Source organism: Oncorhynchus masou, chromosome 29, assembly GCF_036934945.1.
Source record: "Oncorhynchus masou masou isolate Uvic2021 chromosome 29, UVic_Omas_1.1, whole genome shotgun sequence".
In the NCBI taxonomy this organism is placed as follows: domain Eukaryota; kingdom Metazoa; phylum Chordata; class Actinopteri; order Salmoniformes; family Salmonidae; genus Oncorhynchus; species Oncorhynchus masou.
This window is the reverse complement of record NC_088240.1, coordinates 30,505,634-30,530,272: the sequence shown is the minus strand read 5'-3', so window position 1 is coordinate 30,530,272 and position 24,639 is coordinate 30,505,634. Positions and strand designations below refer to the sequence as shown.

Sequence of the window (24,639 nt, the reverse complement as noted above, 5' to 3'; positions counted from 1 at the left end):
AAATATTTTGTTTTTAGGGGTGCAACTGCATCTAGTGTATTGCGCAAAACACAAAAAGAAAGATGCCCAGGGTCCCTGCCCATCTACGTGAACATGCCTTAGGCATGCTGCAAGGAGGCATGAGGACTGCAGATCTGGCCAGGGCAATAAATTGCAACGCCCATACTGTGAGACACCTAAGACGGTGCTACAGGGAGACAGGACGGACAGCTGATCGTCCTCACAGTGGCAGACCACATCCAACACCTGCACAGGATCGGTACATCCGAACATCACACCTGCGTGGACAGGTACAGGATGGCAACAATTGCCTGAGTTACACCAGGAATGCACAATCCCTCCATCAGTGCTCAGACTGTCTGCAATAGGCTGAGAGAGCCTAGACTGGTGGCTTGTAGGCCTGTTGTAAGGCAGGTCCTCAGACATCACCGGCAACGTCGCCTATGGACACAAACCCACAGTTACTGGACCAGACAGGACTGGTAAAAGTGCTCTTCACTGACGAGTCATGGTTTTGTCTCACCAGGGGTGATGGTTGGATTTGCGTTTATCTTCGAAGGAACGAGCGTTACACCGGGACCTGTTGGATCGGAGGGTGAGGGCTAGGGCCACCCCCCCAGAAATGTCCGGGAACTTGCAGGTGCGTTGGTGGAAGAGTGGGGTAACCTCACATCAAGAACTGGCAAATCTGGTGCAGTCCATGAGGAGATGCATTGCAGTACTTAATGCAGCTGGTGGCGACACCAGATACTAACCGTTACTTTTGAGCCCCTTTATTCAGGGACACATTATTCACTTAGTTAGTCACATGTCTGTGAAACTTATTCAGTTTGTCAGCTGTTGAATCTTTGAATTTACATATTTTACCTTTAATTAGGCAAGTCAGTTTAAGAACAAATTATTTTCAATGACGGCCTAGGAACAGTGGGTTAACTGCCTGTTCAGGGGCAGAACGACAGATTTGTACCTTGTTAGCGTGGGGATTTGAACTTGCAACTTTCTGGTTGCTAGTCCAACGCTCTAACCACTAGGCTACCCTTTCACCCAATACTTAACATGTAAGTATGCTGAAAATAACAGTTGACAGGATGTTTTTTGCCCACCCATGCTCTGGCTGAGTTTGTAAGTAACTAAACAAGAGCTCACAGGACATAGGTTGAACATACTGGAACAAAGGTTGGACACACAAAATCCCAAGCTCTCACTATCTTTGGCTCTGATTTTATGCTACATGGTATTCTTCACTCAGTTTCAAATAATCTATAAGTAAATGAATACTTTGCTATTGCATTATAATGAAAATTAAGAGATTGACAATATAAATCGAGAATGAGAAAGGCCATCAAGAACATGTCTTGGAAATGTTTTATTTTTTTTTTTGCAAAGTCCTTATTCAAAAAGGTGCAAAACTGTACATATGGCTGGGCACAGAAAATCAACAAATTGCAACAATGACTTCTTGGCATAGGTGTGACAGTTTACACACAACACGAAGTGCTTTGGGATAAGGGTTGTCTTTATGAAAGTTTATGTAAAGTCTTCAACCATTTGCTAGAACTGAGGCCATGTAATGAAGAAAGAATAGTGAAAAGAGAAAGAAAATTATCAACAGAAAAATAACAGAACATCTAAAACAGCAGTAAAGCAGTATTCCAACACTGATGCAGTTAGTTTTGCATGTTCCAGAAATGTAATGGTAACATTAAATGGAGATATTGTTCTGTCAGTCAGCAGTCATTCCAGACTGACCTAATTTGGAAGTAGCCCATTTAGAAGACCAAACAATGTATTAGTTCATTAACTCCCATATGGGCAATGTTAAAAAAAAAATATACTTCCTGCCATGATTCAGCACAGGAAATGTAAACGACCATTTTAATCTATACATTTCATACAAGACAAATGTAAACAATTCTTTTAAATGTGGCGACTCTAGAGCACAAAACGCTCCAACTGCAATGCAAACAAGCTAGTTCTCTTTGTTTTCACTATCCCTGAGAACCTTATTCAATAATGAAAGGACCCAAACTCCTGAATATTGAAACAAGTTCAGCTACAGATAGGCCTTTAAATATTTATAGCAGCCTAAGCAGGGGAGTTGAAAACACAGCATTAATGTTGCCACAAAGATAATGGTAATGATCCGGTATCAATGATACTGTCAAGCTCAGGGAGTGTGTGCGCACCAAATGTTTTATTTAATACTTCCTGACCATTTTGATCTATAAAAATGTAATTTTTCAAACAAGACAAATGTAAACAAGTATTTTAATTTGGCAACTCTAGACCTCAACCATTCAACTGCAATACAAACAAGCTAGTTCCCTTTGTGTTTTTGCTATCCTGAGAACCTTATTCAATAATGAAAGGAACCAAACTCCTGAATATTGAAACAAGTTCAGCTACAGATATGCCTTTAAATATTTATAGCAGCCTAAGCAGGGGAGTTGAAAACACAGCATTAAAGTTGCCACGAAGGTAATGGCTCCAGTATTGATGATAGTGCCGAGTGTTAAGGGGGTCCGTTGACTTTCTTACAGCTCTGCGCTATTGTGAAATCTGAAGTCATCCAGTTGGATGTGCTGGGACATAAGGGATAACATTTCCCAGACCAGGTCACAGAGACAGTCATACAGAGGCAATCTGCTCGTGGATCATGGAATTTTATCCTACGAGGTGCAGCTTCTGCTGGTTCGGTTCTAACTGATAATGAATTCCCCCCACCTGCTGTCCCAGGTCTAAATCAGTCCCAAGAATGGAAAAAAATGGTTCAAGAGTATATTCATATTCCCATATGCCTACTGATATTGAGTTGAATGGTTCTGACTGCTACCCAGACAAAAGGTGGAAGGGATGGACTGGGACAGTGTCTTGTTCCTGAAAACATTTTAAGGATGGAGCAAAAAGGTAATGTTCAATAGGAGACGGCACATTAACGACCATATTTGGTCCATAGCTTTTCTAAAGCCTTTGTTTTTGATGGAATACACTAGAGTAATGCAGGACTATTGTAAAGTGGTAATACTAGGCATATCACTACAACAGGAGGCTTCTGTAAATCATTGTCTGGAAGTGAAATGTACAGTAACAATTCAAATTTATTTTTGGCACTTTATATTCCTGTCAGATTTGATTTACTTGTCCCATGGTTGACTTGGCAACACATGGCGGAATGGAAGCACCAGGCCTCAAAGCACCACTACAAGAGCTTTGCTATGTTTAAGAGCCTATAATCATTCACAACTATCCTTCTGACTCAGATGAGTGATTAACTTCCGTATATATATATATATTTAAGGCCACAGTTTTTAGTTAGTAGATCATTGTCCTCCTGAAACAAAACAAGACTTAACATGACAGATCGGTCTGTACAAAAATATTGAAACCGTAATATTGGAAGATCGTATTCCTCTTCAGGGCAAAAAACCGAGGTGGATAGGACAGCAGTGTAGTGATCCTCGTAGCTGGCTGTAGGTGGCACATGCAACACAACCACAGCTCAGCTAGCCCACCAAATCAGATTCTCAGGAGTGGGAAGGGAGAGTCTGGTATTGCATAGATACAGTAAGGCAGTGTTTCCCAAACCCAGTCCTTGGGATCCCAAAGTGTGCACTTAGTTTTCTGCACTAAACTACACAGCTGATTCAAAAGCACAAAGCCTGATTATTTGAATCAGCTGTGTAGCGCTAGGGCAAATAAACACCTTGGAGTCCCGAGGACTGAGTTTGGGATACCCTGCAGTAAGGTGTAGCTTTCCACAAATGCAGTCACAGTATTTGGGCAAAACTTTCCTGCTGATTTCTTTCTGGTTCTGTTCTGTTTTTGATCTTATCATTCCATTGAAATATTTAAAAAAAGAAAGTGGCCACTGGCATTACAAACATGTTCGATAAAAAATAGCTGTGTTCTGGGAGAGGCTATATGGACACGCCTGGTGCCCAAAATGTATGACATGTGGTGCAACAAGAGTTGAGTGTCGACGAATGGATTCAGTTCAGTCAGTCTTACTAGTGAGCCCTCCCCAGCTAACTAGTTTATGCGTGCTTCTAGAAACGTCAACGAGAATTTGAAACTTGTCCCCCGAATTTCAGACTTGAGAGAGTTCAGAATCACTGTTTTTAATCAAAGTAATTCTTTGTTTTTAAAAATCGGGGTAACAATGTAGATAATGCCGTAATTGTACATTTTCTGTGATCACTAAAATAAAATGTGCAACCGATATCAGTACAAGATCACAGCTCTCTCCTGACTGTAGGACAGAGGTGCTCAGGCATGATTCAGAAATTAGGGAGAGACATTTAAATTAGAGAATGGATTCACTTTTTCAATGCTACTTAACTATATTATTCTTATCACGTTTCGCATTTATTAACTACAAAAATATGTGTTTTAATTTTACTTCTTGTGCCGCTCTGCACACAGCTTGTTAGCTAGCTCTGGTCAAGCTCTCAAACTCTAGACGGCATTATGTGTAATGGAACTGAGAGTCATGATCAAGGGCTAGCTCTGGTCCAACGTTCGTTAAGCCAACTCTAAAGTTCAAAGACTCTCAGAGATCCTTCATAGAAGCCACTCCTCCGTAGGTATGATGCTGTGGCCTACTTCAGATAATGCATGTCATAACAAAATGCACAGCGCTCTCCTCACCTGCAAAAATTCAGTCACATGTCACTCTACACTACACTTTGTCCAAAGCATGTACATAGCTTGCCTGCACCATACTGCTTTATCCATTGGTGAAGTAACTTAATGTTGAGCTAAATGTAAAAAAACACGATAAACTTTTTTGGGGGTTCGAAACGGTTCAGAACTTTTTTGCTGGTCGGAACAGTGGAATAAAATGAAAAAAATATGTCTGTTCAGACCCAAATTATTTTGGTTCCAGTCTCTGCTACCAATATTACAAATTATTTCTCGTGTAGGCTGCTATCCTACTCAAGTGGGATGGAACAAATTGGCTACATTAGCTGATACAGCTGCCGATGAAGCAAATGCTGCTAAGTGGGAAGCACCGACAACATCGTTGCACTGGTCATTCACACAGGCTTGTCATTACGTTAGCTAATAGGCATGTCACGGTAACCAATACTACAAGTTATTTCTCCCTCGCCCATCGAATTAGACATCACTTTCTGTAAAAAAAAGAAGAAATAACTAGCGCCATGCTGTTTCCCACATGAACTAGCTAGCTGGGAAGGGCTCATCAGGACGACTGACTGAACAGAATCCTTGCGTCTCCCAGCTGCGCAACATGTCATCAATTTAGGTACCCGGCGTATTCATATAGCATCTCCCCTGAAACTGAGGTTCTCAAGTCTCCGCCCCACGTGATTTCACGTCATGACGACATCACGTGATGTCAGTGCTAAGAGGCCCCTGCCACGGTCACAGTGCAACGACAGGCTCCCCCCTCTCCACACCCTGCTTTAAAGCTCCTCTTTTCTCTTGCCCTGGTCCCGCCCCCGCAGGCTGCGCATGAAACCTATAAATCCTGCCTCCTAGGGAGAGGAAGAGAGAAGAGGCCTGTGGTAAATACAGTACATAGTGAAAGATTATCTTCAACGGTAACAAGGATACAGTGCATAAATGAACATTCACTCTTAATAGGGCACTAAGACTAAAGATCAGTGTCGCTTACCCCTCGGTCTCCGTTGTATTTCTCTGCAAACTTGCCGTAGTTGTAGTAGTTGAAGGTGGGGTAGCCTTCCACACTCTCCTGCTTGCACAGCTCCTGGTTCTGTCCTTTAGTGCAGTCCACGGCAACATAGGCTATCTGGGGTATGAAGCAGGTAGAAGTTTAGCTTCAACATGATATGGTCATACACAGAAAGCAATGTAACACCAACCACAACTTCCAAAATGGTCAGCTACATAAGAACCAAATGTGTGCATGTTGCAGAATACTGTAAAGTTATGCATGACAAGTAGACATTTCAACTATTTGCTTTCAACAAGGCTACATTGGCACTGAGCTGTTCTGCAGCCACATTGATTCCCTCCATATGCCCAAACTGAGCCTGCCAGGTTCCCAGTTGGATGAACCTCACCTGCTCAGTTGCCCCTATCCCTCCCATTGATTTTGAGATAGCTGTGGTGTAAGTTTGTAGTGGCTGTTTAAAGCTGGAATCCATAGTGGTGAAACTGCCTTGTCTGTTCGGAACTAAAACAAATAAAGTTATGCAGTTGTTATCACGGCACAGTTATTAAAATATCTGAACATACGTTAATATTCGATTACTTGGGAGAGTTTTTTCCTCAAATGAATAAAGGTACCAAAAAAGCTTTCACGCATACTCCTGCTTCCTCCCTCCGGCACTCGACGTCACCGGTCTACTAACCACTGGTCCTGGCAACCCAAATTAAGCACACCTGGAATTCACCTTGATTACTCTCCCTGTATTTGGTTGTCGTATTAGTCAATAGTAGTACTAGTCATTGTTTTCTCACGTTCAGAACGCTTCATGTTTGTTCATTATTAAACTCCTTCTCAAATCGTTTATTTGTCACATGTGCCGAATACAACAGGTGTAGACCTTACCATGAAATGATTACTTCTGCACCTGCTGCCCGGCATATATGTTCCAGGCTTTATTTTAAATTTGATGAAATGATCTGTGACAAAGATAATTTGAATGTAATGGTCTATCATTAAAACAGTTGACAGTTTGAGTGCACACTATAGAAAAGATGCACTAGTAGCCTAGACACATTTCACACACACGTAGCTTGTTATTGTCGGTCAGAGTCACTAGTCAGAGGCTCCATGTGTAACAAGTAAAGTGGGAGAATTCTAAGCAATGCACAATGGAATTAAAATTACAGAATTAAGCGTGCTAAATGAGTTTGCAATTAGGTTTGGCTAGTTTCTCCCTCTCTGGCTGTGTCTAAACCTACATGAGACTTCTGATCTCAGAATACGAATAGACAGGTCTAAAAACGTACTAAAGGCCGGTTGTGGTCGGACTGTTCAGATCTGGCTGACCAGCATTGTGTGTGGATTTCCCCTCAGTCTGGACTCGAGCTGTTGCAGTGACGTATTACAGCCACACCGGCAGTCACGACCGCAGCCAAATTCCCTGTCACGGTAATCCCAACAAAACGATACAAAAAAAATGCGGCCGACTGGTAGCCTAACAAACTTGCTACCAGGGCTGGGCAATAAAGCAAAAATATCTGTTTTTCACATTTTGGACGGTATGACAGAATGTAATGTTTTTATATTTGCTTTATGAGGTGTGACCCTACGGTGGCAACGCATACATTAAGTGCTTACAGCGACCATGCAGACTAAACGCAAGTGTCTTGTGGTTGAGCAACAACTAATGCACTCCTTAAGCCTGGGTAGGTCTGTGGAAAGTGGTAGAGAGACGACTCAAGTAGCGGAGTAAACTGTAAAATGGAGGTTACACACGGCATATCATTTAAAGCTAACATTCAAATACCATTAAAGGTAAAGTAAAAACCCAAACCAGTTTGTGCATCAATACCGGTATATAGTAAAATAAGGTATACTGCCCAGCCCTACCTGGTAATCAGTGTTGAATTTGAATAATCTGAATGAGGACAAATGGTGATGGGAGTTAGAGCTCCAGTTCCGAAATGACACAGGGCAGCCCTGGACCCAATATGCATAAATATTGGGTCCAGGACAAATCGGTCCGATACAAGCGCGGGAAGCAGCAGAAAAGCAATTTTTTGTACTATTTTATCAAACCCAGAGCCATTACATATACATATACATATACATACACATATATATACACACATATACATATATATAGAACAGAGCGAGCAGCTGTAGGCTATTAGAGTAGAGGCCGTGCCGTGTGTGTGTGTAAGAATGTGTGAGTAATAAAAGCTTCCGCATGCATGGGAGCATAGGCTTGTCAATAAGGTTAGGGGAAGCTAAGCTTTCCCTAAAGTGCATTTCCAAAATGATAGCCTAATTAGCCTACTCCGGTCTATACAGAAATAAAATAATTCAAAATAGGCTACTACACCACTGCATGATTTGGCCACACATGAACATTAACTTCTTTAAAATTAAACGCTGTTGACTACAGTTTATGGCCCATAGGCTACTTTCAGGGTGAGGAACCATCTAACATTAAGTTGTACAAAACTGAAATTTTCCTTAAAGAAAAAAATACTACTACACTCCTATCAAGCTAGACCACATCCCCATCAGGCTAGACCATAAAGCAATCACTCCTACTTGGAAACGACAAGAGATGTGTCTTGGCTGTCGCAGCCAGAAAGAAACAGGACAGTCGTAAATACCATCTCTGATACAGAGCACCCCTTACCCTCCGCTTGTCTTTTTTGATAGATCAAAGGGCACCCTATTCCCATGCAGTCCACTCCTTTTGGCCAAAAGTGGTGCACTACACAGGGAATAGTGGTGCCATTTGGGACATAGACAGCCTCTCAAAGACAACGCAGCACATTGCGCTTGTAACCATTAAGTAATCACCAGCCGTGTCCCGAGGACCAATATGTTGAACATTAGTTTAGCTGAGGCTGAACTAATTTGACAAGTTGCAATCATTTTGACTTGTAATAGGTAGGACAGTTTTTGCAAAAAGGATGATCAATGTTTCCATTGATCATCCTTGAGATGTTTCTACAAATTGACTGGAGTCCATCTGTGGTAAAGTCAATTGATTGGACATGATTTGGAAGGAATTGTCCGTAGAGCTCCGAGACAGGATTGTGTCGAGGCACAGAGCTGGGGAAGTGTAACAAAAAATGACTGCAGCATTGAAGGTCCCCAAGAACAAAGCGGCCTTCATTCTTAAATGGAAGAAGTTTAGAACCACCAAGACTCTTCCTAGAGGTGGCCGCCTGGCCAAACTGAGCAATTGGGGGAGAAGGGCCATTGTCAGGGAGGTGAACAAGAACCCGATGGTCACTGACAAAGCTCCAGAGATCCTCTGTGGAGATGGGAGAAGCTTCCAGAAGGACAACCATCACTGCAGCACTCCACCCATCAGGCCTTTATGGTATAGTGGCCAGACAGAAGCCAATCCTCAGCAAAAGTCACGACAGCCGACTTGGAGTTTGCCAAAAGGCACCTAAAGACTGACCATGAGAAACAAGATTCTGGTTTGATGGAACCAAGATTGAACTCGGCCTGAAAGCCAAGCATCACATCTGGAGAAAACCTGGCACCATCCCTACGAGAAAGCATCTTGGTGGCAGCATCGTGGTGTGAATATGCTTTTCGGTGACAGGGAGACGAGTCAGGATAGAGGTAAAGAGGAACAAAGCAAAGTACAGAGCCATCCTTGATGAAAACCTGCTCCGGAGTGCTCACAACCTCAGACTGGGGCGAAGGTTCACCTTCCAACAGGACAAGGATCCTAAGCACAAAGCCTAGACAACACAGGAGTGGCTTCGGGACTAGTCTCTGAATGTCCTTGAGTGGCCCAGCCAGAGCCCGGACTTGAACGAACATCTCTGGAGAGACCTGAAAATAGCTGTGTGACGCTCCCCATCCAACCCGAGATGGTCTGCAGAGAAGAATGAGAAACTCCAAATTCACGACTTTATCATCCAAAAAGGTATCTCAAGTGCGCTGTTTAGCAGCTCACGTCAGCGGGATGGGGGGGCCTTTTCATTAAGAGCGATGTTTACCGTGGATCGCTAATATGATGATCAAATATTTGTCATGTGCGTGATGTTGACAGCAAGGAACTTTAAGCTCTCAACCGGTTCCACAACAGCCCCTTCAATGAGAATGGGGGCGTGCTCGGTCCTCCTTTTCCTGTAGTCCACAATCTCCTTTGTTGTGATCACGTTGAGGGAGAGGTTGTCCTTGCACCACATGGTCAGGTTTCTGACCTCCTCCCTATAGGCTCTCTCATCGTTGGTGATCAGGCTTACCACTTGTGTCATTAGCAGCAAACTTGGTGTTGGGAGTCGTGCAGTCATGAGTGAACAGGGAGTACAGGAATGGGACTGGGCACACACCTGAGGACCCATGCATGCTCAGAGTACACGTCATGGTAATCCGTCTGGCCCCGCCTTGCGAATGTTGACCTGTTTAATGATCTTACATTGGCTGCAGAGAGCGTGATCACAGTCATCCGGAACAGCTGATCCTCTCATGCACATTTCAGTGTTACTTGCCTTGAAGTGAGCGAATAAGTAGTTAGCGCGTCTGTTAGACTAGTATCACTGGACAGCTTTCGGCTGTGCTTCCCTTTGTAATCTGTAATGGTTTGCAAGCCCTGCCAGGCAGTGTACTTTTCAATCTTAGTCCTGTAGTGACGCTTTGCCTGTTTTATGGTTCGTCTGAGGGCATAGCAGGATTTCTTACAAGCTTCCGGGTTAGAAGCAGCAGCTCTAGCCTTTAGCTCAGTGCAGATGTTGCCTGTAATACATGCTTTTTGTTTTGGTTGGGGTATGTACGTACAGTTACTGTGGTGACGACGTCGATGCATTATTGATGAAGCCAATGACTGATATGGTGTAGTCCTCAATGGCATCGGAAGAATGCCGGAACATATGCCAGAGTGCTAACAGTCCTGGAGCTTAACATCTGCTTAATCTGTCCACTTTTTTATTGACTGAGTCACTGGTGTTTCCTGCTTTAATTTTTGCTTGTAAGAAGGAGAATATAATTATGGTCAGATTTTCCAAATGGAGGGCGAGGGAGAGCTTTGTATGCGTCTCGGTGTGTGGAGTAAAGGTGGTCCAGAGTTTTTTTCTCCCTCTGGTTGCACATTAAACATGCCGATAGGAATTTGGTAAAACGGATTCAAGTTTCCCTGCATTAAAGTCCCCGGCCACTTGGAGCACCACCTCTGGATGAGTGTTTTCCTGTTTGATTAGGGCGGTATACAGCTCATTGAGTGCAGTTTTAGTGCCAGCATTGGTCTGTGGTGGTATTTAGACAGCTACGAAAAATAGATGTAAACTCTAGATAGATAGTGCGGTCTACAGTTTATCATGAGATTCAAGGTTTTGCCCACCTGAGGTAATCTTAGATATCGTGCACCAGCTGTTTACATGTATGCATAGGCCCCCGCTCCGTGTCATCCCAGAGGCTGCGGTTCTATCCTGTATAACCCACCAGCTGTAGGTTCTTAATGTCGTCGTTCAGCCACGACTCGGTGAAACAAGATATTACAGTTAATGTCCCATTGGTAGGATATACGTGCTTTCAGTTCGCCCCATTTATTTTCCAGCGATTGAACGTTAGCTAGCAGGGCAGAAGGCAAAGGCAAATTAGCCACTCGTCGCCTGATCCTCACAAGGCACCCTGATCTTTACCCGCGAAACCAGTTCTCAAGCGAATGACGGGGATCTGGGCCTGGTCAGGTGTCGGTAGTATCCCTCCCGTCCGAATCATTGAAGAAAAACGCATCCAATTTGTGGAGAGTAATCGCAGTTCTGATGTCCAGAAGCTCTTTTCAGTCAGACAGTAGCAGCAACATTATGTACAAAACAAGTAATGAATGTGAAATAAAAAAATAGCATGGTTGGTTAAGAGCCAATAAGGCGGCAGCCATCCCCACCGGTGCCATCATTCAACCATTATGATCACACTTCCTCAATTTAAATATGTGGACACCTATACATTTGGCAGCCAATCACAATATCTATACAACTAGAATAAAAACCTCCAGGCTTCTATCATTAATGACAATTCAATAAAAAGGAAAATAATTTTAGGGGGCAGATACCAGACGGATGGATCCCGTTGGAAACAGCCTCGTCTTCTGTTAAATCTAGACGCTACTTTATCAAGCAGGCAATAGCAGATGACCAACATCAATTTAGGGATATTACCTAATTGTCCCGCTGATGGCTCATCAGGTATGGATGTGGGCTCTTAAAGTATTAAGATGATTGGATCATCATGTAAGTCAATACATGGCACAAGTGGGGGGGGGCGCGTCACTTTTGTTCTCTATTGCTCCTCAAGCAAAGGGGGGAGGCCAATGACATGGATCCCCATCAGACCAACTCCTTGAAGTTCAGTTGTGTCTTTGAAGAGGTAGTGTTTCCTACCTGTGCAGCTCAGTCATATTCAGTGTTCTTTTCATAGAAAAAAAATGCAACTGGATCTTAAATATTGGTTAAATTCACTAGTAGACTAATACTCCTCCAATCGATGGAGATTCATTGGGCTGCTGACAAGTTTGAGGGGGATCAGCCAGGATAAGCTGCAGTGCCTTGCTAAAGGCAATTAATAGCCAACATGCTGTTTGAGTCTACTTTCCAAGGAAATAGGAGTTTAATTATTGAAATTTGATTCTTGAAAATGCATTACCACCAGGTTAAAATGACTTTAGGTTTCTTTGTTTCTTCTAGGCTATTGAACATGGGAATGTTTATTTAAGACTACATATATTAGTAGGCTTTAAGATTAGGCTATAGTACATTCGTCAAGTAATCCGCCCAAACCTGGCTACAAGGCAACAAAAGGAGTGCATGCTTCCTGTGGCTTGTTAAAACAAAAAACCCCACACAGCTCAGATTGTTTATTGACAAAGATATAGTATAGGCTGTTTTTAAACTAGCTTAAACAGCCAGCAGTGACGCACCAGCCAACGCACAGTCAAAAGTGGCCCACGAAGGAGTTTGCTTCTGTAGCATTCACTGTAAAATATACCGCTTTGCAGCAGTGCTGTGATGGGATGAGAAGGTGCATGAGGAGTAGCTGGAGAGGTTAAGAGAAGGTACCCCTGTGTATGTTGCATTGGAGCACCTGCTTCCTCACCCAACCACAACACCAAGCAACCATCCCTCCCTGGATACACAGCCTCAAATGCTTAGTGGCAGTAATGGTTACTACACCACACCCCGCCTGCAGACAGTCTGTTCTAAGTGTTTACTCCAAGTTGACACACAGATCCTTCAGCCAAGCAGCGTTAGACACCCGCTCTGCTCTGGGCTCGTCATTGAGTCTTTGTGACGAAGTGCACACAGAGAGTGACTTGTTTCAGCCCCACCCCGTGACTGGGATCTAGGCAATAAACAGAGCTAATAGATGGTGATACATAAAGACAAATTCTTGGACAAGGTGTGCGTTTAATGCCACGCGTATCCACAGCAGAGAGATTCACATTCTGGGTTGAGGGTGCAGATCTCATTCTGAACAACTAATATTTGCTTGATAACAATATGAACACCTAAGTCCAGAATAAAGAGTTACCTTTACAATCAGTGATTTAGTAAACCTCTGTTAAGAGATTTATTTCCACAATGTGAATAATGAAAGAAACGCAAGCCAAATACCAAAAGAGCTTAGTCAGATTGACGCAACCATTATGCTTCATTTAACACTAAATTCTTATGGCTAGGGGCAGTATTGAGTAGCTTGGATGAATAAGGTGCCCAGAGTAAACTGCCTGCTACTCAGTCCCAGTTGCTAATATATGCATATTAGTATATTTGGATAGAAAACACTGAAGTTTCTAAAACTGTTTGAATGAAGTCTGAGTATAACAGAACTCATGTGGCAGGCAAAAACCTGAGAAAAATCCAACCAGGAAGGGGAACTCTGAGGTTGGTCAATTTAACTCAGCCCCTATTGAAGATAGTGGGATGTTGGTCATGTTGCACTTCCTAAGGCTTCAACTAGAAGTCAGTCTTCAGAGCCCTGTTTGAGGCTTCTACTGTAAAGGAGGGGGGCTCTTAAGGGCCCTTTGAGTCAGTGGTCTGGCAGAGTGCCAAAAGCTCATGACGCTCGTTCACAAGTGTAAGCTCGCGTTCCATTGCATTTCTAAAGGAATTCTCCAGTTGGAACATTATTGAAGATGTATAGAAGCAATCTTCAGGATGGTTTTAACATCGTTTGACTTGTTTCTACAAACTAAACCGAATTCTGACATTGTCTGCTCCTAGTGAAAGCGCTTCGTGAGTTTTGGTTACCAAACACGCTAACAAAAGAAGCTATTTGGACATAAATGGCCATTATCAAAACATTTGCGGAACTGGGATTCCTGGGAGTGCATTGATGAAGATCAAAGTGAATATTAAAGTAATTTCTGACTTCTTTTGACTGCACAATATGGCAGATATGTTTTGGTTTGTTTGGTCTGAGCGCCGTACTCAGATTATTGCATGGTTTGTTTTTTCCCGTAAAGCTTTTTTGAAATCTTACACAGCGGTTGCATTAACCTCTCTAGGGTATGTGGGACGCTAGCGTCCCGTCTGGCCAAAATCCGGTGAGATTGCAGAGCGCCAAATTCAAAAACAGAAATGCTCAGTATAAAAATCCCGAAAACATAACATATATTTAAAGATGAACTTTGTTAATCCAACCAGTGTCAGATTTATAAAATGCTTTTTGGCGAAACCATACCTAGCCCAGAACATAGCCCAGTTGACAAATTATTACAAACAGTAACCAGCTAAGCAGAAGCGTTACAAAACTCAGAAATAGAGATAAAATGAATCCCTTACCTTGATGATCTTCATATGGTGGCACTCAGAAGACATTCATTTACTCAATAAATGTTCATTTTGATCGATAAAGTCTCTTTATATCCAAAAACCTCAGTTTTATTCACACGTTTTCAGTAATCCACAGGCTCAAACGCAGTCAAAACAGACAGACAAAAAAACAAAAATCTAAATTGTATCTGTAAAGTTCATAGAAACATGTCAAACGATGTTTATATTCAACCCTCAGGTTGTTTTTAGCCTACATGATCTATAATATTTCAACAGGACAATATCGTCATATAAAAGGTAAACAAGAAATGCACTCGCGGGATTGCGCATGAAAAAGCTCTGACACGTAAGGGTCCACCCATTCAGACTGGTCTTACTCCCTCATAAGAATACAAGCATGAAACAATTTCTAAAGACTGTTGACATCTAGTGGAAGGCATACGAACTGCAAATTGAGTTCTAAGTCAATGAATAGAAAACTCCAAAACCAACACAAAAACCTTTGAATGGATTTCAGATTGTCGCCTGCCATATCAGTTCTGTTATACACAGACACCATTTTAACAGTTTTGGAAACTTGTGTTTTCTATCCAAATCTACCAGTTATATGCATATCATATCTTCTGGGCCCGAGTAGCAGGCAGTTTAATTTGGGCATGCTTTTCATCCAAAATTCCAAATGCTGCCCCCCTACCCTAGAGAGGTTAAGGAGAAGTGCATCTAAGGTTCCATGCAAAACACCTGTATTTTCAGAAACATTTATTATGAGTATTTCTGTAAATTGATGTGGCTCTCTGCAAAAATCAGATGTTTTTGGAACTACTGAACATAAACGCGCCAATGTTTGATATAAATATGAACTTTATCGAACAAAACACACATGTATTGTGTAACATGAAGTCCTATGAGTGTCATCTGATGAAGATCAGCAAAGGATAGTGATTCATTTTCTCTATTTCTGATTTTTGTGACTACTCTTTGGCTGGAAAAATGGCTGTGTTTTTCTGTGACTTGGATCTGAACTAACAATCGTTTGTGGTGCTTTCGCTGTAAAGCCCATTTGAAATTGGACACTGGTGGGATGAACAAGAAGTGGATCTTTAAAATGGTGTGCAATACTTGTATGTTTGAGGAATTTTAATTATGGGATTTCTGTTTTGAATTTATAGTCCTGCACGGTCACTGGCTGTTGTCATATTGATCCCGTTGCGGGATCTCGCCCCAAGAAGTTTTAACCTCCGTTTGTGGTCAGTTAGTGTTATGATCATTAATGCTTACTGTGAGTACAGCAAAGCACCCTGCCCTGTTGTTCAGCGAGTTCACGTTACAGTGTGTGTGCACAGAGGTGAGTCAGTCACTGTTTCCAGTTGTTAGCAAGACCCTGAGTTGACTTAGTCAGGGAATCAGAACGTATTAGAATTAGAGGAGGGAGGAGGCTGTCAGATGGATTGAGAGGATGAAGGAGTCAGAGGTTAACTGAGGCTGGAGGTAGAGAGGGAGTACAGTATCTGACATAAGTTCAAGCCAGAGAGTGCATCTAAAAGTAGTAATGCTTATGAAGGTCAACGGGAACATTGAAACGAGAGGAATAAAGAAAAATAGACAATGTGTACATTTCAGGAGGGTTGGAGGGAGGCTCACCTTGCGGTCCTCTTTAAAGAGATCTGCTGCTGTGGTGAAGTGAGGGACAGCGTTCTTACAGTGGGGACACCCTGTTAGGGAGCAGAGAGAGAGACACACTCAAGGTTATTACAGAATAGACTGACCCTTGGCTCACCCCAACTACCTACCATTAATACCACATAAAGACAAAAGGATTTATTGTAATTCAAACACACAAAACCTATGAGAGTGATCATTATGCTCCCTCACATACTCACCCCCCTTCCAACACTCTCCCGGGCCAGCCTGTCCCTTTCAGAATTACCCCACATTAGTGATGGCTCACTTGTATTTTATAGTGAGTTATAAATCCCTTTATTGGAGTCATAAATGAAACCTCCCTGCCGCTTTCCTCGGACCATCCATATCTGTCCCAGCCACCGGCTGGCTCCCTGAACCCCACCACACAAAAGGTATGCATGTGTGCGCCACCCATCCTCTAGTCACTGTACAGACCGGGACAGGCACATTTACAGCCCTCCTGTGTGGTACACCAGTCTGTTTGACATGCTGCCCACGTATCTAACAGACTGACGTCACAGTTCACCACAGTGATATTAAGGTTAGCAAAAAGGTGACGCAAGCATTAACTCACTAAAAAAGGTTTGTTGAATGACATTCTGAAAGATACAAATACATTCAGGTTTCTGTTTCTGTAAACAAAGCCTGGATTGTGCAACTCTCCACTTCCTCATTTATGGACCATGACTGAAAATACATAATGGTGCAAAAAATAAACTGTTACAACCAATTTCCCCACTTATTATTGTTGTTGTTATGATGATAACCAGCATCAGAGCCCATTTAAGGATGGGCTGGGGCCACTACTTTTACATATGGGTGGCCCCAGCGGGAATCGAACTCTGTGCTCTACAAATGGCAAATGGCACCCTGTCTCCTATATAACACTGCTTTTGGCTCATAGGGCCCTAGTCAAAAGCAGTGCACTATATAGGGAATAGGGTGCCATTTGGGACAGACAACTTTTACCAGGCCTCAAAATGGCAGGAATACCATTTTATACTAAAGAATGCTGGATATGACAGATAATGACTGACCCCTTGACTTTCAGCAAGGGGCTGCACATCCACGAGAGACGCTTTACCTGCTTAGGGTCAACTACAGTAAGAACTATTTAAAAAAAAGTGGATTACTGATACCACTTTTGCTGCCACTGAGTAAGATTACCAAGTAAGTGAATACTTCTGGATAGTTTGCTTTTCTGCTGAAAATGGACCAAAAAAATGAAATTAAATGAGAACCCTCTCCTTTTCACCATGAGAATGTCTTCAGTCATTTCAGTCCCTTTGACATCAGTAATAATTGATATTCAACAATAGAACCACAGGGAGCAGCAGCAAGCCTTATGCTCAGATTTTCCCATTCTATGTAGAAGAATGGGAAATATGTTGAATCTTATGTAATTGGTGTAAGAGCTATAGTAGTAAAAACGATGTGCTGTGTCTCTCCAATACATGCAGGGTATAATATACCAGTTTGTCCAATCCCATCTTGATTCTACACAAACTGACAATTCCCAACAAGTCCAATCGAATTATACAGTAGCTTTCTGGTGTAAGCACACCATTAAGTGTTAATGCTTTCTTATTTACAAATAATTTCCAGTGTTTAGCCTAAAAGGTTATGATACAAATAAGCATTTATTGAATTGCGACAAAAATAACTAGCAGGAAATTCCTGGGGATAGGAGTAGGTAGCGTTGCTCTGATACATGTTAGAGGTAGCAGTTTAGTTCAGAAGATCTGACGAAGAGGCTGCAATTAACAGACGCCCTCCTTTAGCTAACAATTTACATATTGTCTGAAGGCATTAGATTAGACAGTCTTCATGTGTAAGTCAGTAGTTTGATCTCTCAAAGCCCCTAATAGGCAGTTGTTACAAAGAGGATTAGGAGAAGAGGGACAAAAACAGAGAGCAGGTTGTTATTGCTATGTTCTGCTGGGTCTCCACAACCTCTTTGGAGGAAAAACCAAAGGAGTTGTTTTGTTTCATGTTAACTAAGAGGAAGACGGGCAGTGCAGTGATTGTCTTTTAAGTCTCTTATCAGACAGGGACTCCCAGAGCTTCTTTACCGTCAGCCTGCACAGCCCATGAACCTGTCCTGAATTACATGGGAAGGAAGAATGTGCGAGTCAGCTGAAAGGATATGAGCTGCTGTATTGGCCTGTCAATGCTGTCTACTACCCCCCCCCCCCCCAATGGTACTATAAGTCTATACTGAGCATTGTGTCATTTTCCACCAGATGGCAGATCTTGGCAAGAAAAGGTCTAGAATGATTGTATTGGTGGTGTAAAACCTTAAACCCTTTTGTTCCTTACGTAGCATAGATCATAAAAAAATAAAGTGTAAAAAGTTCAATCAAATGTTGTTATATCGGACACTAACAAGCGGTGCAGTGTCATCGTCACTAGTAGGGTGCTAATGTAGCAGAGACGATTTGGAATCGCTGTCTCGTAATGAGAACTAGTCTCAGGCAGGGCTATTCCAAATGTCACATCCGACTTACATGGTGCGTAGAACATGACGAGGGCATGCTTCTTCTTCTTCAAAACTTCCCTGAAGTCCTCCATTCCAAGATGGCTGACAGCAGACGGTTTGTCTTCCCAGGACTGCTCTGGGGGAGGGGGCGCCTGGGGGCTGGGGTCACACAAAGGAAAAATTGTGGATCAGTTTGAAAAGACATTCAGCAACTTTTCAGCACCTAGCTTAATAGAAAAAAAAAAATCTGTTAAAACTGAGGGTTCCAACAATACATGAGCATTACTTCACTGCATCTAGCAGTATAGTAAAGCACCCTCAAAGCAGCTTACTGTTGTTCATTTGCACCATCTAACATCCTCGTGATCTCGCAAGACTTCATAGTCCACTGGAGATAACAGGCATCATATATCTAGCCAGTTAAGCTCAGAGAATGTGACGTGTCAGCCCGAATCCTAACATACTACATCAAGTCAATTAAGGGGTGAGACACACACCAACACTTGACTCCAGAAATTGAGAACTGCCTCAGTTTAAGCCCATTTTACATAAACTAATCTGGAACTGGTGTGTTGACCTGGTCCTAGATCAGTTTGTGCTGAGAATATTACTAGGAATTGGCAAAATAGCACAAACAGATCTGGACCAGGCTTATGTTGACCCTGGGTTATGGAAGGACAAAGTACTATAGAAGAACATGGCTCACTTCTGTAGATATTCAATGATCTTGTCCTTGCTCCTAAGGTGGGGTAGAGTGAACTTATCCTCTCCCTTCTCAAAGTACTTGACGGTGGGGAAGCCGGAGATCTTGAAGCGGTCTCCCACCACCTTGTGAATGGTGGTGTCCACAGCTGCCAGAACCCCGGGGCTCTGGAGCAACAAAAGGGCAGGAGTCAGATCAGGATACACCATCACATAGTATATTAGCTAGTTCAGACTGGATCACAGCACTTTAAGGTCAACTAAGCCCAGTGAGGATGGAGGAAAGTCACAGAAAAGCACAGGCGAGATTAAAATAAGTTCAAAATACTTTTGGAACATCATTGTAGAGGCAAGAAAAGCCAAAAAACTGTTACTCAGATACAAATTCCCCAAAAACTGGTTGACCCTTCTAGAGTGAGGTAATTCAACAGAGGCTGAATATAAACCCTGAAAAGTACACCTCATCATTTCTAGAAATATATACACTGACTGAGTATACCAGAACATTTGGAACACCTTCCTAATATAAAGTTGCACCCCTTTGCCATGAGAACAGTCACTTCATTGGGGCATGGCCTCCACAAGGTGTCCAAAGCATTCCACAGGAATGCTGGCCCATGGGGAACCCAATGCTTCCCACAGTTGTGTCAAGTTGGCTGGATGTCCATTGGGTGGTGGACCATTGCTGATACAAAATCCAGCAGTGTTGCAGAGGAGCGGAACAGAGCAGATCGGGGATGGAAGAGATAATTGTTCCAATCCCCATGCGTTCTCTGCCGATTTGTATTGGCCTGACCCTGGCTCTGGGCTGGGGAGTGTAGAGGGCAGACACACCCAGCTAATCAGAAACACATAAGGAGCGCTGACAGCCAGGCACTTGTGTCAGACTGCACCAGCCAAGTAGAAGGGTTTAACTCTGTTCTGGTGTTCACTTCAGGCAATATCTCACAGCTGGGGTTTGGAATAAATTGGTGTTGAAAGGCTTCAGAAGTATGCACATTCATATAAATACACACATCACAAACACTGTTTTTAGAGCGTTGGGCCAGAAACTGGAAGGTTGCTGGATCGAATCCCCAAGCTGACAAGGTAAAAATGTGTTCTGCCCCTGAGCAAGGCAGCTAACCCAGTGTTCCCCGGGCGCCGAAGACGTGGATGTCAATTAAGGCAGCCCCCCGCACTCCTCTGATTCAGAGGGTTAAATGCGGAAGAAAAATTTCAGTTGGACAACTGACTAGGTATCCCTCTTTCCCTGTTACATACACCATCGTACTTACATTTGTGTCTTTGAGGTATTCAGCGGCTTCCTCATACTCTGGCTTCATCTTTTTACAATGGCCACACCCTGCGGTTCAAAACACAAAACAGACATGACTAGCTGAGCGAGGATGACTTAATGCTAGGGATTCTCACCATACATGCCCATAATCACATTATAAGTGGCCTTCATAGAAACAAAGAGCCTCTTAATTGAATGAATCAAGCCATTCACAACACTGTTCTCTCAGTAGGGCCTCATCCAAGTACATTCAATTAAACTTCAGGAAATTCTCCTCCCCCCCACCTGTTTTCAACTTACCATTGGCAGATTTACTATATAAAAATGTATAACACCTAATGTTGCCCAACTTGTGCTTTGTTTACTTAAGTCAGAGACCAACACACTGAACTAATGAGCAACGTTCACCTCGTAATTGATGTTATTTCCCTGGAAGGGACAGTAAATTGTAAGACATTTATCAGAGTGAGTTAACTCCCTGAAGTATAAGCCTGAAGGATATGGTCATGTCTGCCACTAACCATAGGCATGACTCCATCCAGACGCCAGGGTGTAGCTGTAGGAATTGAAAGGTTCTGTCCTCGTCACCTCTAGCCAGTGTAACGGGAGAAAACAGTGGAACTGAGACCAGTGACGTGAGGATAATAGGACTAATGTTCCCCACAGTGCGAGAACCTTGGACTGTTTGCAAGCTCGTCAACACGGCTGTAACATTGAATTCCAGCATCATGAATAAATGCAGCGCTTTAAAAAAGAGCTCGGCATCTTATTTTTAGAACTGAAAAAAATAAAAATAAATTCAGATTCTGAACTCAATATTTGTAACCAGCATCCACTAGAGGTTTTGTAAGGCCTATATTGCCTAAGCTCTCTGGAGAGCAGAATGCATGCTGTGTTTGTTTTCGAATAGCATTGCTGTGCATGGCTGGATGCATCTGCTAGATCTTAAGTTGGCACATTGGCCGTTTTGAATATGGCAGGAACAGTCCTCAATCAGTAACATCTGAACTCCACATTAAACACTGTTGCATGCAAAATAGTTATTTGCGTTTAATTTGAATCTTTTGTAGAATTGTCAGACAGGATTTGTGGAGGAAAGCACTGCCTCTGACCTTAAGAAAAGTTGTTTAAAAACAGGAGACAGAATAGTGCTTTATTGCTTCATCTTCTGCATCACCTCATCTCTGCTGGTTTCATCACCTTCATTTAGTGTCTGGGGAAAGAGGGGGGTTTTGGGGGAGGAGGGCTAAGCTACATGAAATGTTGATTCACAGCAGGGGAGTGTGCATTTCCTTTGAGTGTTGAACAGAAAGACTTCTTGGGTATTAAAATAAGGCTGCTCTGCTGAGTATGGCTCAGTGTGTGGCTGGCCATGTTTCCTCCTATCACTGGTTTGAATAGACTGGAGGATGATGGGTAATTTGGCCAGATCCTGTTTTTAACCTTGGTGTGGACAGGTCTGAGACACACACGCCACATATACACACACACATATATATCCAGCATCCGTCATGCTTGAGAGGATCCACCAGGGCCATTCAGACAAACCAGTCAGACAAACCAGTCATTTGGTCTCTATACATCCTGCGTCGGCAGATGCACACAGACAAGGGAAGCAACCCAGTGTGCAGGGAGCAGCTCACACAGGATGGGATCAAACGGTCTCTGTAAGAACTGAACAAACGCTGTTGCTCTTGACCATGAGGCCATTAATCTCACTATGACAGCTTGACCAATAAACTGCTTCCAGGCAAGTGAGTGTTATTTTGTGTGTATGCATTTGGTCTTGCTAGGAGGGGCTCTTGTGTGTTTGAGAGAGCTGAAATGTCTGCCTGATGTGCTTATATCAGTTGGTTGCTCTTGGCTTGGACATCTCAGTGAATGGCCACAGCAGTTCCCAGTGGAGTGTGACAGCCAGGATGTCCATTGTGAGAGGCAGGGCACCATGGGGCGAGGGTGGGGCGGTCTAGTGGCCTTTGTTATAACAAGGAGCCATATAAAAAAGGGGACTTTTATCCCCAGTGAGCCATGGTCCTTTATATACACCACGGGTGGGTACCAGGTTGACAGACAAAGTAAAGAGGGCCTAAGTGAGGACCAGCCAGGAGGAGGTAGTCAGCAGACGAGTGAAAGATTTGAAAGTGCTGAAAAACCTTTGATTTTGAACTAGTTGAGCTCGAGTCAAACAAGACATGTGGATTGTTTTCAAAACCTTAAATAATGCACTATCTAGGCAGGGAGAGCATCTTCATGCAGATTCAGAGTGTAACAATGCACACTTCAGTTGTGCAACTATTGCATTCTAAAATGTGAATGTAGAGTATTTGCATATATTTGAAGTTAGTGAGCCATGACAATCACTGCTTTTCAACTGTCAAAATATCCCCCTGACATTTACTTGGTTCTCTACTCACAGATCAGATGTTTTGTAGGAGAATGTTTCGCAATGGAAATCTAAACAGCTGAAGATTTTAACTGGCACTTTTACAAAGTGTTTGTAACAATAGCAATCTGTTGCATAAGCTCTAGCAATGACACGAAAACTTAAAGCGTATGTCATAATAACTTGCTACTTTGTGTGTGTGTGTGTGTGTGTGGCTACTCACATGGAGCGTAGAACATGATCAGGACAGATGGGTGTTCAGCCAGGAACCCATCGAAGGAGTCGTCAGTCAGGTGAAAGACAGGGGAGTCAGTCTCCGACCACTGGACCTCTGGGACCTTCGGCTGGGGGGGCTGGGGACTGGAGAGACAGGCGAGAGTGGGAGGGAGAAAATGATTTAAAGAACTGAGAAGTGAGCTAAAACATGGTTATGAATAGAGGCAGGCCCAGCTGTACTGTAGCTCTTACTCCACCTCACGGCATGTCAGACATCTGGCCTGTAGTGGTCACACCCATATGACAGAGCCCTCCCTAGCACAGCCAAGACCTTGGAGGCACACAGACACCACTTTACAGTCTTTTACTCCTACTAGCCAGGAGTCCAGGAGAATACATACAAGTGTTAATAACAACCATCTACAGCACGTGGAAATGAGCCTAGGAGGTTGAATATCTGTTTTCATGTTCAAATGGGATGCAGCTACAGATTGACAGCTCTTGGACAGTGTGCTCCAGAGTACTGCATGTCATCGCCAATATATTCAAGTGCACAGCAGGTGCATACTTATTCACAGTACTCATTCAGCCAGATGTCCAGCTCGTTTCTAGGCAACATCAGGTGCACTTCCTTATTACTTAGCCTACTGATGCCTGCTGCAGTACCACTTTGTGTGCGTGTGGTGTTCGTGCCCGCTTTCATAACGACAGACAGCCCATAATGTCACCATGGAGGAATCTAAGCGCCAAGCTCTGCAGTGTTTTTTTCCTCTGCCCATTCAGGTTCAGCTCATCATGCAGAGGTGATGTGAGGCCATCCACAGAGGCATGTAATGTTCACTAAGGATATTGGATCATTAACCATTAGTACTACAGCCCTCCTAGCAGGTCATACTGGACCCTAGAGGAAGACCGAGTCAAGATAATTTCAACAGTGTGTACGAACAGGTGTGTGTATGGGTATATACCGTGGGATTGTTTCTGAAGTGGTTAGTGTACTCCAAGGAGAGGAAAGCTGTCATGCCTTGAAGCATCTGCCTGCGAGAACCACTGGAGACTCAGTTTCCGCAGTCTTTGTTCCCTGCAATAGCTGTGAAATCTGCTCTGTGCCCTTTCAATAGACTAGAGCACGGTGAACAGTCGAGTGAGAGCCAACAGGGCTCAGAGTGAGTGGGGACATTTAATTTCTCTTTATTTAACTACGCAAGTCAGTTAAGAACAAATTCTTATTTTCAATGACAGCGCCTTGTTCGGGCAGCAGAACGACAGCTCGGGGATTCGATCTTGCAACCTTCCAGTTACTAGTCCAACGCGCTAACCACTAGGCTACCCGTCACCCAACAAAGGGGTGAGACCACAGGGTAGGTTGATACTCTGTACAGGTGTAATATTCCACTTACAAGATACTATAACACTTTGGATAAAAGTATGGCAAGTATACATACTCATTTCATTGGCCTAGGGGTTGCTAACACCCCGCTCCTACCA

The 24,639-nt window shown here is 43.2% G+C and overlaps 1 protein-coding gene across 1 annotated transcript in view; it reads right to left on the bottom strand.

The window, feature by feature from the left end:
• Positions 1 to 1,351: 1,351 nt before the first annotated feature.
• LOC135519312 (protein disulfide-isomerase A5-like) overlaps positions 1,352 to 24,639 on the bottom strand; it is a 51,958-nt gene continuing 28,670 nt past the window's right edge. Inside the window, exons 11-17 of the mRNA XM_064944478.1 lie at positions 23,159 to 23,295; positions 20,551 to 20,618; positions 19,278 to 19,441; positions 18,600 to 18,730; positions 16,051 to 16,121; positions 5,639 to 5,773; positions 1,352 to 5,498 (exon numbers count right to left, since the gene is read on the bottom strand). Of these exons, the coding sequence (XP_064800550.1) occupies positions 5,427 to 5,498; positions 5,639 to 5,773; positions 16,051 to 16,121; positions 18,600 to 18,730; positions 19,278 to 19,441; positions 20,551 to 20,618; positions 23,159 to 23,295 (778 nt within the window). The 3' untranslated portion in view covers positions 1,352 to 5,426. The remainder of the gene's footprint in view (positions 5,499 to 5,638; positions 5,774 to 16,050; positions 16,122 to 18,599; positions 18,731 to 19,277; positions 19,442 to 20,550; positions 20,619 to 23,158; positions 23,296 to 24,639) is intronic.